At 63.1% G+C, this 18,095-nt stretch overlaps 1 protein-coding gene across 3 annotated transcripts; it reads right to left on the reverse strand.

Annotated features, from left to right (window-relative positions):
* Positions 1-932: 932 nt before the first annotated feature.
* RRP1 (ribosomal RNA processing 1) lies at positions 933-18,095 on the reverse strand. Of its 3 annotated transcripts, XM_004762253.3 has the most exons (14): positions 17,941-18,044; positions 17,132-17,224; positions 16,927-17,009; positions 15,325-15,382; positions 13,684-13,769; positions 11,973-12,034; positions 9,014-9,143; positions 8,862-8,926; positions 8,500-8,681; positions 4,114-4,196; positions 3,427-3,524; positions 3,182-3,201; positions 2,254-2,367; positions 933-1,499 (listed from the first exon to the last, which is right to left on the reverse strand). In XM_004762253.3, the coding sequence occupies exons 3-14, from the start codon at positions 16,954-16,956 to the stop codon at positions 1,261-1,263; spliced, it is 1,167 nt and encodes a 388-aa protein (XP_004762310.2). In that variant the 5' UTR covers positions 16,957-17,009; positions 17,132-17,224; positions 17,941-18,044; the 3' UTR covers positions 933-1,260. The 3 variants fall into 3 exon arrangements, with proteins under 3 accessions (XP_004762310.2, XP_012916790.2, XP_004762309.2); XM_013061336.2 differs by lacking the exon at positions 17,132-17,224 and having other exon boundaries at positions 17,941-18,095; XM_004762252.3 differs by lacking the exon at positions 17,941-18,044 and having other exon boundaries at positions 17,132-17,547.

Raw genomic sequence — 18,095 nt, forward strand, 5'->3', positions numbered from 1 at the left:
TTCTTGACCAAAAAATTACCATGAGAACAATACAACATCCTGTCCCTGCCACACGAAGAAATGGCAAGAATGGCAGCAGGACCCCTGGCCCGGGGCGCCACCGGCAAAGATGGGGTTGGGGGAGGACCTGGGGGCTCAGCCGCGTCTGCCAGGCCACCTGCCTGGGCGCTGTACTGGGCTTGGCCCCCCACTGTGCTACACGTGCCGGTCACTTTGGAGAACGGGAACTGCCCCCCCCAGATGAGTAAGCCTCCCCCACGCCCAGCCCGCCCCAGCAGCCCCGCCCCCGTCCACCCAACTAACAGAAAGGGGGTCACCAACTGCCTGCCCCTCATCCAACAAGCTGCAAGGCGTTCGGAACCGGGGTTCAGCGGAGGCCTGGATGGGCCTTTTGCTGGGCTCACCGCACAGCTCAGCCCAGCACTGACCAGGCCGGCTGACCCAGACGGCACCGACCTGCCACGCACGCAGGCCTGACCGCACCGCGGCACCACGCAGAAGTCCCCAGGAACCCACGCAGCACTGCCGCCCGCGCTCACACTGGGGCTCTGCACGGCGCTCCGCTCAGTACCCTCTCCGGACCCACAGCAGGGCTGACACAGGATTGGAGGTGCTGAGGGGAGCTGTGAGGGGCACAGTGGGGCTGCGCACTGGGGTCTCTGCCTCCCAGTCCCACAAGCCGACCTCCCTGCCTTGGACACGTCGACCCCAAGCCATGCCCAGCCCCCCAACCTCAGACACATCAACCCCAAGCCATGGGGCTGACACAAGGAACAGGTTCATGGATGGCTCTGGACACCAGTTTGTGAAGAGAATGCCCACAGAGCCACAGCGACCGCTCGCCGCCTCCTCCTGGACTCTGACACACGCAAACACGGTTTCCCCCACACGATGGACACGAGATACAAACACGACTGGGGAACCAGCACCTGTCTGGTCACACCACTGGCCGCCAACCTGCTCCTAAGAGCCGCATGGCACTTTATTCACGGACACTCCCACGTCCGGCCAGGCCCCGGCCTAGGGAGGGCGGTCTGCCAAGCAGTTGTAGGTCTCTGGGGGCTTCCTGGCCTGACCAAGGTCAGCAAGGTGTCCACACTCTCTGCAGCCCAACCCCCTGCCAACACAGCGCGTCAGAGAGCCGTGGGAGTCCGTGTCCTCCGTCTCAGGAACAGGGCCCTGCAGTCCTGTGCCCCAACGCCACTCAGCACAAGAAGCCAAAGGGACCGCACCTCCCTGCGTGGGCTGGGCCTGCTGGGGTCACTTCCGGCTCTGCAGAGGCCGCTGCTCGGTCTGTAGCTCCTGGCATCTGGCCCCCTTCACTTTGGCCCCAGCCCGAAGCCACCGCCTCTTCTTCCGAGTCCCTCTCCCGCCTGGGCCCCCACGCTGCTCCTGGGGCGCCACGGGCTCAGCCCCCGAGCCCCGCCGCTGCCGCCGCCTCATCCTCCTCTTGGATCCGGAGCTCGGGTCTGGACACGAGTCCTCTTTCCTGCCTTTCCCTGAAACAGCAAGGCCACGTGAACGAGGCGCCGTCAAGGCCTGGTTCCCCCACTTCCGTTCTGACTGCAGGCGCCAGCTCCAGGACCACACAAAGGACATGCAAGAGGACCCGACAGCCTCCGCAGCAGGCCCGCCCTCGCCAACAAGAGTGTCCCTGCCAGTGTGGATGTCAAGTCCCACGGCCCTCAGGCAGAGACGGGAGACAGTGCTGGCTCCCGACCTGGCAGGCTGACCCGGGCAAGCCCGCGGGAAAGCCAGCAGGCCGGCAGACTTGACAGGTGAGTCTGCCTTGCGAAGGTGAGACTGAGGGCGTGGGCCGGCTCGAACGCAGGACCGAGTGGACCCAACCTGGTGCACGACAGAGTCACGGGACAGGCCAGTGAGCAGAGCGAGGGCCCAGGCGTAAGCCAACACAGACGGAGGTGACCCGGGCAGGAAGAGAACCAGGGTGAAGTCAGGAGACCCTGCCAAGGGCAGACCCCAGACCAAGACCGTTAAGCACATGCGGGCAAACACAGGAGGGGTCTCGGCCAGGGCTGGGCCCACACCTGTCCCTCTTCCGCAGCCCTTTCCGGCCCTGCTGGTCCCGCGCACACAGCCCATCTGCTCAGCAATGTGGCCCCGTGGGGCAGTGTGCGCAGGGCAGCCCCGGCAGGGCGTTACCCACAGTCCTGCGGACAGGCTGGGAGGGGAGAGCGAGGCGGAGCCCGCAAATACCAACGCCCCATCGGCGCCAGACGCCGCCCGTCCTACCTGGGTGGTTCTGTGACCTGGCTTTGGGCAACCGCTTCTTCGTCCGCCTCTCCTGCTCCTCGTCTCGCAGGTTCCTGTAGGCTTTCTCCGGTACGTCATCCTCTGGGAAGACGCCTACAGACCAAAGCAGGCCGTCAGGAAGCTAAGGCAGGTCGGGTGTTGTCAGTGTGCACGTCAGGGCCGCGAACAGCCACACGGGCACCACCGCCGTGCACTCCGTGCCCCATGGCCCCGTGCCCAGGCCCGCGCAGCCGCCAGCGGCTCCAGACCGTGTAGCAGGTGGGCCGCCAGCCAGAGCCAGGTCCCGGAGCCTTCACGCTACCTCGTCCTCGATTCCCTAAAAGGCTACGGCTGAGAGGGGCCCACGGCGATGCTCTCTGCGTCGACGACGGGTCTGTGCGTGGGAACCCCCCCACACGTACACAGTATTCACGCACACCGTCGCGTGAACATGTTACCGGCAAACACCGAACCTGAGCTCCAAGGACCTTGTGGGGACCGAGGGACGGAGGACACGAGACAAGGACAGGAAAACCTCGAGGGCAGAGCCACGGTGGCGGCCGTGAAAGCTCACACCATCAACCAGCGCCCCCAGTGCTGCTCTGTGTCTAAAACCTCTCACAGCGGGAGGGCCACGTCCACGGCACCGCCGACCAGCCACAGGACAGGCCACAGAACTCACGGAACACACAGGTTCTCGGGCCTCTGCCCTAGGGACCAGCACTGGGCTTCAGGCCTCCTGGGGATTCTGACACACCCGGACCCAAGAGCCACCAAGAGGGGCAAGGACGAGCCGCAGAGCCCCCAGGACCATCTCCCGAAGAGAGAGCCCCGCCTGGGGTGGGCCGCGGGGTGGGCGACCACGGGAGGCAGTGCGCCCAAGACGAGGACGGGCCTCCGGGCCAGGATCTCGGCCTGATATGCTCACCTTCGGCGAGGTCCTGCAACCTGAAAAGAGAGACGGGTGCTCACCGGGGTCGCAGCTTCCACACCAGCTGGGACGCGGCCCTCCCGCTGGCTGCCCCGGGGGCCACCCTCAACCACCGCCCCTCCATCTGGGCTCTGAGGGCGGGATGGAGGCACCGAGGGGGTGGGGCGGAGGCGCGTGGGGCGGAGCAAGAGCAACTCCAAAGGGAAGGGGCGGGCGTCACCTGCCCCTTCAGGGCAACTTACTTCCGGATCACTTTGTAGAGGCGCTTCCGGTTCTGGGAAGGGGTGCTCTGCTCACTGGCCACCGCGAACAGTCTGCCGGCCACGGCCTCGTAGTCAAACTGCGGCACAGAGACAGACGCCGGTCACCTCCCGGTCCAGGGCCCGGAACCAGGTGCGGACCAGGTGCAGATCCTCCGAGGGGTCCCAAGGACACACACAGGCATCCTTCCCTCCCCGAATCCTCTCTGCACACGCAAACGCTGTGTGCGACACGAGGCAGCGAATGTGCCCCTGGGGCCGCCGCCACCCTGCGAGAGGACCACCCGGGCTGGGCAGCCTCTGTGACTACGCCCTCCGGCAGCCACGTCAAAGCAGGCAGAAAGAAGACACGTCACGCTCATTTTGACAGATGTCATTTAAGCCAGTACACTTCGTTCTCACTAATTTAACAAGTAACCAACATTCACAGCTTCCCAGCAAGTCTTCTGCTCCTGCTGGGCTCTGACCCCGAGCGGGACCCAAGGCGAACTCCCGGCAATGCTGTCTCCTCTGCCTTGCACCGCACGAGGCGAGCAGAGAGCACACCCGGAGCCGCGGAGCAGCAGCGCAGCCCAAGCCCCATCGGCCACCCCCGCCCCGGTTTCAAGGCCTCCCGGCTGCTGCATGGGAGGGGCTGGTGCGCCTGCCCCCGCAAGCCCAAGCACCCACCTGGAGGACGGGGCCCACGGCGTCCTCACCACCTCCCGGCGGCTCGTCGCTCCTGCCAGGGAGTGCAGCCCCACGGGGGGAGCCTGGAACAAAAGGGCCCTCATGAACTCAAGGATGCGGCCCAGCGTGCACAGCACCGGCTCAAACACCAGGAACCACGAGCCCGTGTGCCGGGGCGCACGACCTGGGCAGAGGCACAGCTGTCAGCTGGGCAGCCTCGAAGAGGGCGAGGAGCCCCTGGAGGAGACATCCCCGGGCAGGCGGCCAGAGCCATCGTCCTCACGGTGAAATTAGCAGGGATGACCCGTGGATGTCTCACAAAGCCGCTGTAGGGTGAGAAATTCCAGAACCAAGGAAGAAGGGGGGCAGGTCTAGCACCAGGCAGGCCGGATCAAGGGGCCACAGAGACCGTGTTTCTGATCATTGAGGGCTCTGCGCCACGGCCTACAGAAAGGAGTGGACCACAGGCGGGCAAGTGTGACAGAGAATGAGGACGGCGGGGCCACAGGCACCGTGGGCCCGCCAGCAGGCTCCTAGATCTGCCTGTCGGGGTGACTCAGGCCGAGGAACAGGACGGGCAAGACGCACAGGATGGCGGGATGAAATGCCAGGGACACCGGGGGCACGGGGGCGGGGGTGCACACAGTCACCTAGAAACACTCCAGCAGGGCTGGAGAAAGAAACCCTTAACTCCATAGGGCCAAACTCTGTAAGGGTTCCGGAATGTTCACTGGGGGAAGGCCAACTTCTTCAAAAAATGGTGCTGGGAAAACCAGAAGGCCACAGGGAAGGGAAAGAAACTGGGTCCTTCACCCAAGTACAAGTTCAACCGGGAAGGAAACACAAGACCTCTGTGTGAGAACTCAGTAACGCTCTCTTAAAAAAACACAGAGCAGGGGTGCCGGGGTGGCTCAGTCAGTGGAGCGTCTGCCTTCAGCTCAGGTCATGATCCCAGTGTCCTGGGGCCGAGTCCCGCAGCAGCTCCTTGCTCCATGGGGAGCCTGCTTCTCCCTCTGCCTCTGCTGCTGCTCTACCGGACTGTGCACGAGCGCGCTCTCTCTCTCTCACTCTAACAAATTAAAAAAACTAAAAAACAAATAACAAAACACAGAGCAGGGGCACCTGGGTGGCTAGGTGGGTTAAACCTCTGCCTTCAGCGCAGGTCATGATCTCAGGGTCCTGGGATCGAGTCCCGCATCGGGCTCTCTGCTCAGCGGGGAGCCTGCTTCTCCCTCTCTTTCTGTCCCTTCCCTCACTCTGACACAAATAAAGTCTTATAAAAAAAAAAAAGAAGAAAAGAAGAAGAAAAAGCACAAATCAAGACCTTCATGAGACTGGCCGCGCCAATGAGCTCTTAGACTGGGCACTGAAGACCCACGGGGCAGGACAACAGACCAGCCGAACGTGATGGAAGTTCACGCTCCGCGCACCAACAGCCGTGATGCAGAAGGCCGCCTGCAGAAAGCGGGGAGCTACTTGTGAGTCCCGGACGGACAGGGCTGGAGCGGCCAGAAGGCACGAGTTCCCAGCGCTCCGCAGCACACGACCCCCTGAAAGCAAAGGACTCGAGCGCACAGGTCTCCAGAAAGACGCACAGACAGCCGACGGACACGTGAAGACACTCCACATCCCCGGTCGGCGGGAACCTCAGGGAGATACCCCCTCCCACCCACGGGGGTGGCTCCTGGCAACGCGACAGGCCGCTAGACCTCTGGACCTCCCGCGTGCTGCGGTGGGACCAGCACAGTGGGAGGCGCCTCAAGAATGTTCAGAATTACACGTGACTGCGCAAGCCTACATGTGGGTACTGGCCCCCAAGAACCGGAAGCCAGGTCCCCAAGAGACACGTGCTCGCCCGTGCTCACTGCGTTACTCCCCAGAGCCAAGACACGGCAGCAACCACGGGGCCCTGATGATCACGCGGATAAGCACGACGCAGCCTCACACGTGGTGGGACAGTACCCGACCCCAGAAGGAGAAAACAAACTGGCCCATGCTGTGACAGGGATGGACCTCAAGGACACCGTGGTCGGTGAGATGAGCCAGCCACAGCACAAACAGCATGCGACCCACTCACGGGAGGGACCCAGGCCAGTCAGACCCACAGGGACAGGGAGGCGAAGGTGGGTCCAGGCGCTTGGGGACGGGTTGTTGCGGGGAATTGGGTTTCAGTATGGAAAGCTGGAAAGTTCTGGAGGCGAACGGCGGTGGTGGCCGCACGAGCCTGTGAATGCAGTCAACGCTCAACACGATCAGTACCTCTCCCGCCCAGGGACAACCCCAGGGAAAGCTCGGTCAAGGCCCCGCGCCCTGCCCCAAGTCAGAGTCTCCCAGAGCCCGGACCGCTGCCGCAGCTCGTGAGAAGTCTGAGCTCTCGAACCAGCCCTGGGAGTCAGAGCTATCCCAAGCACGGGGGGGTCAGAGTGGACCAGGGGGGTCAGAGACCCGAGCACCGAGTGCCCCAGAGGCTTGGGGTTTGCCACCTACGTGGCTACAGGAGGGGGATACAGCCCTGTCCCCAAGGCCACAGGAGGAGGACGGAAGACACGGAACCAAAGACAGCAGTCTCAAGAGAAGACTCTCAAAGGCCTGGCGCCTGTCTCACCATGACAAAGATTTCTGACGGGGCGTTAAGTCACGGGAGAGCAGCGGCGAAGAGCTCTCGAACGCTGTGGAAAACTGACGGACAGACGGGACCGAGCCGAAGGCAAGAAGGGAGCCCGAGGGGCGCCTGGGTGGCTCAGTGGGTTAGGCCTCTGCCTTCGGCTCAGGTCATGATCTCAGGGTCCCTGGATCGAGCCCCGCATCGGGCTCTCTGCTGGGCAGGGGGCCTGCTTCCTCCTCTCTCTCTCTCTCTGCCTACTTATAATCTGTCTGTCAAATAAATAAATAAAATCTTTAAAAAAAAAAAAAAAGAAGGGAGCCCAGCTCTGGCACCATCTGATGACAGGGACTCGGCAGACAGGCCTGTCCCTCAGAAATACATGGCCGTGAAGAACGAGAGCCCCGTCTCAGCCAGAGACGGCAACGGCCTCCTCCAGTCAGAGCTCAAAGTGGTTCTGGAAACCTCGGTGGTGGCCATGGAGGTGGCCTGGTGGGAAGGACAACCATGGCCAGGGAGGGCATTCCTAGGGGTGAGGCGGCGGCCACGAGGCAGGAACGAACGGAGCTGGTGAGGACGGGAGGGACTCCGTGGCGGGCAGAGGTGGCAGGACTCGGGCAGTTGCAACCATCTCCGAACTCTGGACCCAGGAGGAGGGAATTCTGGAGGCAGGGGCTCTGGCCCGTGGTGGCAGAGGCCAGTCCTGTGCCAAACCACGGAACCAAGGTGGCTGCTGCAGCAGAAGGTTCTCATCGCCGCCAGGACACAGAGCTGAGAGGAGAGCAGAGCCGGGTGCGCCACGGGAGCGGGGGGAGCCACAGAGAGGGGCCCACGGGGGAAGCCACAGGAGGAAGCCAGGCAAGCCACGGCGTCCAAGAGACCTGGGCCCTCAGCCACGCCCCGTGGTGGCAGGGCCAAGCTGTGGCGAAGAGGACACGTTCTAGAGCGAGAGCAAACGCCTCGAGGACTGATTTGTGACTAAGAGCACATCAGAGCGTTGGGTTCTGTTCTGCAGACAGCACAGCGCGTTCCCACAGAAGACTAACGTGGGCTTTTCCTGTCCCGCCCGCGCTGATCGCTAACCAACAGGCTGATCACGAGGCTGAACAAACGTGTCTTAAAAAAAAAAAAAGTTGTCCATGATGCGTATTTTACCGCCAAAAAAAAAAGCAGGTGGCAGGGAGAAGTCCCGAAACTGGCGCGCCGATGCACCCCTACAGCCACGGGCCATGACCCAGTCCACGGGCCACCTGGGATGAGCCCACGTCCCACAAGGAGCCATGTTAGCATCGAGACTGTCAACAGCAGCGGGCGCCGGGCCCTGACCCAAAGGCCTGCAGCGCACCCCCCGTGGCATGTTTCCCAGACCCACCGCTCCCTCGTGCCCCCCAACCCCCGTCAGGCGGACTCCTCCTCTGTGCCGGGGTCGCTCCCAGCACTGGGGACGCAGCTGTGGCCAACAGAAGTCCCTGGCCCGGGAGAGCCGACACCCAGCGGGGAGAAAAGGCCAGGAACGGGAAACGGTTTACGTCAGAAAGCAAGACCCCTTGTGGAGAAACCCAGCAAGGGAGACAGGGACAGGGTGGACACGGGGAGTCCAGGTGGGCCTGGTGGAGGGCGGGCACCGGAGAGGAGGGGTGAGTGGGGCAGAGGTTGGGGGGGGGGAAGGGAACAGTAGGCCAGAGGCCAGCCGGGAGTCAGGACGGCGTCCTGAGAACAGGGCTGGGGGGCTCGGCCACGGGACCCCCGCAAGCACCGTCACCGCAGCTGCGCGGACCCCTCACCTGGCTGCATGGACGGCGCATCCCGCTCGCACTCCTCGTCCTCCGACGTCCCCTCGTCCTCCGACGTCCCCTCCTCCCCCTCCTGCGCGTCCAGCTCGTCCAGAAGGTCCTCGATGGCAAACGGGGCCTGTTCCACGATCGCTTCGAAGATGCCCCGAGTGATGTTGTGCAAAACCAGGGAGCTGGGGGGCAGCAGGCGCCGGGCCGGCCCGTCAGGCTGGGCACCTGTCCCCACCCCCGCTGCGGCCCCTCCGGTGACCCCGCCTCTCTCCCCAGGAGGGAACAGCGACTCCCCACAGGCGGGCACCCTGAGAAGCCGGGGGAAAGAGGACCCAGGCCGGAGGAGGCCCCCCACCACTCACTCCTGAGTGCGAGCAGCGATGGTGCAGAAGGGCTCAACGAACTTGAGGTTCTGGTCCGCCGTCAGCTATGGAGAAAGAAAGGGGCGGCTGCCTCGGTCCCTTGGGTGGGAGCCGGAGAAGGGGTCGGCACGGCCGGCGGCCCACTGCCTCACCTCAGCGGCGCCCACTTTGCTCAGCTCCTCCAGGAAGATCTCCAGGAAGTGGCTCTTCACCCCGCTGGGGGCCTGGCTGTCGGGGTGCAGGATCTCCGTCGTCAGCAGCTCCAGCAGCTGCTCGATCTGCCTGAGGACGGAAAGCGGCCAGTGCGGCAGGCGACCCCGCCGGCGAGGAGCCCGCACAGCGATGCCATCCCGGGCCAGCGCCCCGCCTCCCGGCTCGCCAGCTTCCCCACCTCCATGGGAGGTGGCCTGGTGACCTGGGTGCGTTCCAGCACAAAGGACTCCTAACCACGGACTCAGGACCACCGCTGGCAGCACAAGTGTGGCAAGACCATGCCTCCGCTCTAAGGGCCGGGTGTGTACACGTCACACACGGTCACACACGCCTTCCCTTCTGTGCACGGACCCCAAGTGTAAGGGCAAAGGCCTGGTGTGACAAGAGACTACACCACGGCATCTTGCATCACCCTATCCTCACGGGAACTGCCCAGGAGGGCACACCGGGGCAGAGGAAAGGCGAGGCACACAGCTGCGTTCACAGTCCCAGGGCAGGGTATGTGGCCCCGGGCCGGCCACGTCTGCCAGCCGCATCTGCTGTCCCTGAGCACACTGGTGTCCGTGGTCTCAGAGGCCTAGGGCTCCCAGGTCAGAGAGCTCTGGCGACCAGTCTTTGCTGATCTACATGCCGGGGGACGCTGAATAACACACCTGAACCGGAGAGCACAGTGGTGTGTAACAAGCCCTGAGTGGGGCACACACAGGACAGTGCTGGGGCTTCACCACCCCGGAACAGAAGAGAGGATGCCGTCTGCGGCTCAGGAAAGGGGCGCCCCCCTCCCAGGCCAGTGACACTAGCAAACGCTACCAGCCAAGCAGGGCTAGCCGGCTGCGCTGGGAACAGGGACAGGCTATGGGAACAGACACCTGCTTTGAAGGGCCCACCAGAGACTCTCGGGCTCTCCCAAAGGCTCACTCTGCACCTCCTACCAGCACTGAGAACAAAACTGTTGGGCTGGCAGGAAGGGCTAAAGATGGCGAAAGTTCCCGCCACAAGACCTGAGCTCGGGCAGGAGAACAAAGGCCCAAGCAGGAATCTGAGACCCCCGCCCCAGGCTCCTGTGGACCAATGGGATCCTGATGAGCGGCGGGATATCCAAATAAGGGAAACTTGCCAAAAGACCCCTGAGCTTCCTCCGAGACCCCTTAAAAGCTCCCTCCTCCCTGCCTTGGGTGCGACTTCCGCCACTCTGCTTTCCAGAGTGGCGCAACTTTCCTGGCTCCCCTTCTCCTGAGCCCTGAAACTTCGCCGGAGAGCGTTTTTAATAAATCTTGCCTTGCACCCACTTTGCCTGGTGTTGTGTTTATCTCGCCGGAAAAAACTTTACAAAAACTACTCTTAAGAACCGAAAGAGTTAACAGAAATAAAACATCCCTCGGCTTCTGATTCTGCTCATACACGAGCCACCCGTAGGGACCGAATCCTACATCCTGAGACAGTGAGACCCCCGGGGCTTGGCACCTCACGGGAATGAAAGGGTGAAAATCCGGCACCAGCAGGGGCACCCTTGCCCGAAAAAGTCATTCATAGTAATTCTAAACTCCGAAGACCCCAGGGAACTACAGGCTGCTCCTGCTGATCTGTTCCACACAGGAAAAAGCGGACCAGGGGCAAGTAGGTCACCCTGCTCTCCCGGAGCCCCTGGGCCGGCGCGGGCGCTCCTGTCCACGGACTGGACACAAACTGGCCGAGCGCACCGGCCTCATGACAAAGCCACTCCAAACATGCCGTTCCCAAGTCTGTCTCCCCTTGACCCCCGGCAAGAGCACGCAGCGGGCACGGACACGAGGGGCGCTGGCGTGTCTTCAGGGAAACCACAGCAGCCTGCGAGCGGTCTGCCCCGACGCCGATGCCACACGGAGCACGGCGCGTCCCTGAGATCTCTGTCCGTGGGGGCTCGCGCCCTCCCTCGACGTCTTACGAAGTTTTCTGAGTTCCTTCTACTGGGAACGTGTCACTCTCGTGATGAGAAAAAAAACGAAAAAGATGAAGCTTTAAATTAATTAAAGGGGCACCTGGGTGGCTCAGTGGGTTAAGCCGCTGCCTTCTGCTCAGGTCATGATCTCAGGGTCCTGGGATCGAGTCCCGCATCGGGCTCTCTGCTCAGTGGGGATCCTGCTTCCCCCCTCTCTCTCTCTCTCTGCCTACCTGTGATCTCTCTGTCAAATGAATAAGTAAAATCTTAAAAAAATAAGTAAATAAAATAAATTAAAAAAACTTCAAAACATGAACTCAAAAACCCATTTGGTGCGGTGGCTCTCAGGCCACCTCCCAGACGCGGAGAGGCCGGCCGCCACCACGGGGAGCCCCGGCTCAGCTGGCCCTGCACCAGCGGGCTCCCCGGAGGGTAGGGGAAGAGCTCGGGCTCAGCACAGCCCTGCCGGCCCGAGGCCAGGGGAAGGCCAAGGCTGGCCAAAAACACAAGCCTCATGGTCTGGGGGACACGGGCTACCCCCCCACAAGCACCTCTGTCAAAAGAGACAAATCCAAACAACATGTTTCTAGAACCAAGGCACATGCCACTGGCGACAGAGCAGAATACGCCACGTCACACCAAAAAAAAAAAACCAACTATAACAAAAAAGAGTACCTCAGCTCTACACGAAAAACACATATACTGAAAAACAAAACCGTAATAACAAGAAAACTCAGTTGGGATTCACAGAACTTATCGTCAAGGCTGAAAACGTTCATTTCTGTAAACATACACACAAAACTGTAATTCTGAAAATGCCTTCACTTCAAGCACCATCGGGTCCCCGTTAACGCGAACACGGACCTCTCCTCAACGAGGGACTGAGGGAGAAGCGCGTGAGCCCAGCCCCCAGCCCCCAGCGCCAAGACACGTTCGCCGGCGAGAAGAGGCCGCGCTCGGGTCGGGCCGCGGGTACCAACCTTTCTTCCCACCCGCGCATCTTCAGGGCCTTCAAGGACTCGTTCAGGACCATCCGCATGAGCTGTGGTGTGAACGGAGACCCTCGTTAGTAGCGCGCAGCCCGACCTCCCCAGAGCCCCCCGGGCTCCCGGTCATCTCTGTGGCCCCGAGCGCACGGCAGGCCCCCAAGAGCTGTTGGCAGAGGGGACACCAAGTCCAGAGAAGGGTCACTGCCCCCGGGCTGGGGTGCACCCGCCTTCCAAGAGCACCAGGACTCGGGGCTCACAGCAGACACTTCGGGGAGCAACCGCGGTCACAAATGAAAGACAAGTGCAACAGTCGTCAACTCAGGAGTGCAAATAGGGAACAAAGAGCCTGTCCCCCCAAGGAGGCTGAGGTCCTGGGGAAAGGCTCCCCTGAGCTTTCTGATGGACTTCTCTCCCCAAGAGACAACGAACATGTCTGCTTCCTCTCTCATCCCCAGAGGCGAAACTCGCCCCTTTCAAAGCTCACCCTATACGACAAATCCTGACCCTTGCCCCATGATGGCCCACTGCCCCTTGACCACGGCTCACGGCTTCTCCAGCCAGTTTTCCTTCCGTCCAGATGGGAAGCTGTGCACACAGCGGGGCCCGCGAGTGTAAAGGGACAGAGGACGCATGTGGGGATGGGTTTCCTGGCTGTCAGATGTGCCCCGGGACACGGGGGACCCCGGTGACACCACTCCCAGTACCTGCAGCCGCCGGATGCTTGGCCTCTCCAGCAGGCTGTGCTGGCGGGTGCGGTCCCACAGGCCCCCCAACAACAAAAGCCATCCTCTCACGCACACAGCAACGGCACCTCACAGAGACTCCTACGTCTGTAAACCCACACTATGTGGCCGTGCCCAGCCCGGCCCCTGCCCCCGGCCCCAGAGGCTTCAACATCCCTCCCCTCCAGAGCTCCACGCCTCACCCACTAGCTGGTGCTCACCCGACATCTGAGACACACAGTGTCCACGGAACCGCGGGCCACATCTGGGCGGGGAGCCGGCCCAGTGGCAGGTCGCGAGTAACTGCGGCCCCAAAGGCACCATCCCCGGTGAGGCCCAGCCCACGGCCCGCTGGGCCACCTGCTCGCAGACAGCGAGCCCCAGTGAACACGCTGCGGGAACAGGGTGCCGTTCAAATGCGGGTGGGGATCTGGAGTCTCCGAATATCTGAGGGCGACACAGTCCCCTGAACTCTAAGGAGTGCGGCGGAGTGCGGCGGCAGAAAGCAAAGGGGATTCTGCACGCAACGGCTCTGCCAACCATCCCTGCCCAGCAGAAAGCACCTTCCCACCAGTGCGCCCACAAGATGAGGGCCTATGGCTGGGGCACGAGCTCCCGGCAGGTCTGCTGGCACACACGGGCTCGTGGCTGCTCCAGCAGGGGGCAAGCCTGCAGCCCTGGTCCTCCCCAGGTGGGCAGCTTGGACCCTCCTCTGAACCCGAACCTGTGCCGCTGAAGTCCTGAGCTCTCTGCCTGCTCACCTACCCTCGGAGATGGGGCACATGCCGGGCAACCCAAGCCCTGCGCGCCCGCCACGGCCTGCGCTCCCCTCGCAGGCCATGAGATGTAAGGGTCAGTCCCCAGGAGGGCCGCCCAGCCACGGCAGGAGAGGCCCAGAGGCCGCAGCACTCGGGGCTATGCCCCAGCTCCCCCGGCCCCGCCGGTTCCCCAGGGCCCAACAGCGGAGCACAGCCCCTCACCATGTAGAACTTGTCCAGGCGCAGTCTGTCAATGCCCGTCCACTCGCGGTTCATGGTCTGCCAGAACGTCCGCAGGAACAGGTGCTCTGAAGGACAAAAGGCCAGAGAGAATCACGGGGGGCGTGGAAGTCGCCCTAGGAAGCGAGGGGAGAGCGCGGAGAAAGCTGCTCAGGACGTCCCAGGGGCCAGCCTCGGGGTCCTCAGTCCGGTCTGTCGCACTCAGAAGAGCCGCTACAAACTTAGAGGCTTAGAGACAGGGCTGGGGGAACCCCAGAAAGAAAAGCCAAGCCCAGCTCCGCCCTCCACCTCGGCGCCCCCGGAGAACGGGCGTGGAGCCGGCATAGCCAGCGGCACAAGCAGCTGCTGCTCAGACCCCGCCTGACCCCCATGGGTCAGCTCTTCCCCTACATGGGGTGGGGGACCCTGCCTGACGCCCACGGGCCAGCTCTTCCCCCTCCTGGCTCGGCTGGGACCCCTGCCCGACCCCCACACTGGGCACTCGATCAGGCACAAACGCTCCTGATAACAGGAGGTCAGACACACGGTGCTCCAGGCTAACCTGTGTCCCCCAAATTCTTGTCAAAGCCCCAACCCCAGGTCCTCGAATAAGACTTTATTTCAAAATAAAGTTTTCAAAAAGGTGAATTAAGATAAAATGAGGTCACCAGTGTGGACCTGACACCGTGACTAGTGTCCTTCTAAGAAGAGACGGGGACACAGACACGCACACAGGAACAAGCCACGACGCCGGAGAAGACGGCGCCTGCCCGCGCCTTGACCTCGGGAATGAAACGGGGCCTCTTTGATCCGTAACAAGTTTCTCCAACAGCAAAGGGCTGGTCAGACGGTGCGATCATGGGCAGTGAGTCCAGGACCCACTCAACTGCTAGCGCGTCATCGGTTTGTGCCGGCCGTTTGCTGAGCACAGAAACTCTTCCGCAGGCTCTCACAAGGGGAACGCTACGGCGGACGGACCCCCACTGACGACTCAAGATGCCAGCGACGCACCCCCCAACTGAGACCCTATCACTGTCTCTCACTGCAACTACTCTGCCTACTAACCGTAACTAAACCAAACCCACCCACCAGGCCTAACTGCGGGCCCCACCGGCAACAGCCACAGCCATCTATGCCAGAGGTGTGGGCTCCCCCGGCTGCCCCCCACCCTAAGCGTCAGAGGGAGGTGCCCGGGCTCCACCCCACGAAGCTTAATTCAACTGGACCAGAGTCTGATATCAAGATGCCTACAGATGCCCAAGGGACAACAGCGGGCAGACAGCAGGGCTGAGGGCTACGAATCTCGGGCAGGACAAAAACACGGAGGGGTCAGGGAAGCGTTCACAGGGAACGCCGCCACCAGATGACTCGGTCCAGCAACTCGACAACACTGAACGAGATGTCCACCTGCATTTTAAAAACTGGATCCCGGCCCTTCAGCCTCGAGCTGGGTCCACACGAGATAAACAACTCGATGCGGCCAGACACGTGGAACAGGGTTCTGCTGGTCAGCGCCAGTGATGCCAGCCAGGAAACGGACCTCTGCTTGCCCCTCGCCTTAGAACGCAAGCATTCCATGTCTGGTAGCCAACTCTGGGCAGCTCTGCCCCTCCCAAAGGGTCTCCCTGGGGCCAGGGTACTCACGTGCCTCTGTCGTCTGAAAGGCGTGCAGGAGCTGGGAGATGGTCCTCCCTAGTTCCTCCTGGGTAGAGAACAGCAGACACACACATGAGAGAAGAGCAGCACTCTCTGACCCCGAGGACGCGTGGTCTCACAGGCAGCAGCAGGAACAGACAGACACCTGCGCTCCCTCCGTGCTCCCCGCCCCTGCACTCACGCACGCGAGAAACAGCTCCCGCCAGCCTCGCAACACCATGTGCCTCAGGTCTGCAAGCTGCACTGTTGCGAGAGGCCTCCTCCCACAGCCGGAGCAGACAGCGGCTCCCCACAACCACGGGCAGCTGCTGCCCCCACGACCAAGGCCTCGAGCCATAGCTCAAGGGAGAGCCAGTCGAAGGAGGGCCCAGGAGAGATGGGGCCACCTGAACAGCCGGAAGAAACTGGACCCCTAGAAACTACTCGCCACCTGCCTTTGTCAATGTCACTGCGTTGCTGTGCAGAGTATCCGTTAGGGCACTAAAAAGACCACCCCAGAGCCACCTTTTAGTGCACACAGAGTACAGCACAGGACTCTGCGCTTCAGAAGTACCGTCCCGGGGCGCCACCCTGGACGGGGTTAAGCCTCTGCGTTCGGCTCAGGTCAGGGACTTAGGGTCCTGGGATGGGGTCCTACATCGGGGCTCTCTGCTCAGCGGGGAGCCTGCCCCCCCCCGCGCCTGCTTCTCTGCCTGCTTGTGATCTCTCTCTGTCAAATAAATAAATAAAATCTTTACAAAAATAAAATAAAAGTACCCTCACCACCCAGGTGATTTCGAAAAAATAAACAATTCATTCTGAGAACACACTTTCAAAAAGGCCAGCATTCGGGGCACCTGGGTGGCTCAGGACGCTGGGTGTCTGACTCTCTGATTTGGCTGAGGTCATGGTCTCAGGGTCGTGAGACTGAGCCCTGCAACAGGTTCCACGCTGCGCACAGTCGGACTGGGATTCTCTCTCTCTCCCCCCTACCCCCGGCCCCGTCCCAATGCACACACGCTCCCTAAATCTTAAAAAAAAAAAAAAAAAGAAGAAGAAGAAGAAGAAGAAGAAAGCTGGCATCTTGGGCAGTGACACAGCCCTGTGTAAGACTGTGTCCCAGCGGGTGCGTGACAGCACACACTGGTCCAAACCACAGAACACACACACTCAGGGTGACCCCACACACCCACTATGGACTCTGGGGGTCGGTCTGTGCCAGGCAGGTTCATCAGCTATAACGGATGCACGGCTCGGGGGGCGGGGTGCTGTGCACGTGTGGGCGAAAGGGCTGTACAAGAGCTTTCTGTACCTTCCTCTCAATTTTGTTGTGAACCTAGAAATACTCTAGTTTTTAGAAAATTAAAAAAAAAAAAAAAAAAAAAAAAAAACCTTGCAGGAGAAACCTTTTCTCAGCAGACTTGGGTTCTGTCCCTCCGTGTCCCTCAGCAGCACCACCTACACTCGAACCATGGGCCCCCGCCCTCTGACCGCAAAGTGTCAAAGCTGTAACCCCCAGTGCCTTTGGCTGCGCTGGAAAGAGGGTCAGCCACGGCCCCTCTGCCCGCAGGGAGGCCGGGGCTCCCGCGGCTGCCCCCTCCGCACACTCACCTGGAGGAGCGGCTTGTCCTGCATCCACATGCAGTAAAACAGTCCCTTCCAGACCTTCAGCAGCTCGTCGTGCGTGAACCCACCTGCGGCGGCACCAGCGACACTCAGGCCACGCGCCCCCAACGGTCAGGGCCCACTGCGCGGGCCTTCGCTCGGCGCTCCACCGGGAAGCACAGCCCCCCCCCCGACCTGGGGCTCTAGGTACCCCGTAACGGCCGTTTCGCGGATCAGCAGACACCCCGAGTATCCGGATCCAGGGCCCCTGGGCCCGCGGGGGCGCCGGACACGGCGTGGTCTCCTGCGGACACGTCGTTCCGCTTGACGCGCGGGGGCTCGTGCCCTGTCCGCGTCCCGCCTCCACTCCGCAGGGGAACTTCAGTCGCGCAGACGGCAGGGCGCGCGGCAGACGAGGGCACCGGGCGCCCCGACGGAGGCGCGACCGCGCGGCGGGGGCTCCCGGGCTTCAGCCCCAGGAGCGGAGCCCGCGGGGGGCTCCTCCCGCCGGGCTGGGGCGACCGCCGGCGCTTCGGACTCGGGCGGCGGGTGGGTCCCCGCCTGCGCTGCTGACGGCCGCCGCTCGCGGGGCCGCGTCCGAGTGCCCCGTCCGCCGCCGCCCGCCCCCGACCGCCACCCGGGAGGGCAGGAGGCCGCTCCGCGAGCGCAGACGGCGGGCGGCGGCGCAGGCGGGGTCTGGGGTCCGGGGGCGCCGCCGGCTCCGGGGCGCGGGCGGGGGCGGGGCGCGGCGCCAGGGGCTCGCGGGGCAGGAAACCGGGCGGGGGCGGGCTCCCCCGCAGGCCCCGCGCGCGGCCCACGTGGCTCCCAGGCTCCAGCCCCCGCCCCCGCGCCCCAGCCCCGCGCCCCCGCCCCCGCCCCCGCCCCCCCCCCCCGCCCCGCCCCGCGCCCCGCCCCCGCCCCGCCCCCGCCCGCCCCGCGCCCCGCCCCGCCGCCGCCCCCGCCCCCCGCCCGCCCCGCGCCCCCGCCCCCGCCCCCGCCCCCGCCCAGCCCCGCGCCCACCTGCGGCCCGCTGCGTCCTGGCGACGATGTACTTCCGGAGCTTCTTCACCGCCCGGTCCCGGGTCACCTGCTCGTTTCCCGCCAGGCGCTGGGCCAGCTGGATCTCGGGGGGGAGCTGCACGCGCGGAACCATGGCGAACGCCGCGGACCCCGGC

Source organism: Mustela putorius, unplaced genomic scaffold (assembly GCF_011764305.1).
Source record: "Mustela putorius furo isolate JIRA1106 unplaced genomic scaffold, ASM1176430v1.1 tig00000765_pilon_pilon_pilon, whole genome shotgun sequence".
Lineage (NCBI taxonomy): Eukaryota > Metazoa > Chordata > Mammalia > Carnivora > Mustelidae > Mustela > Mustela putorius.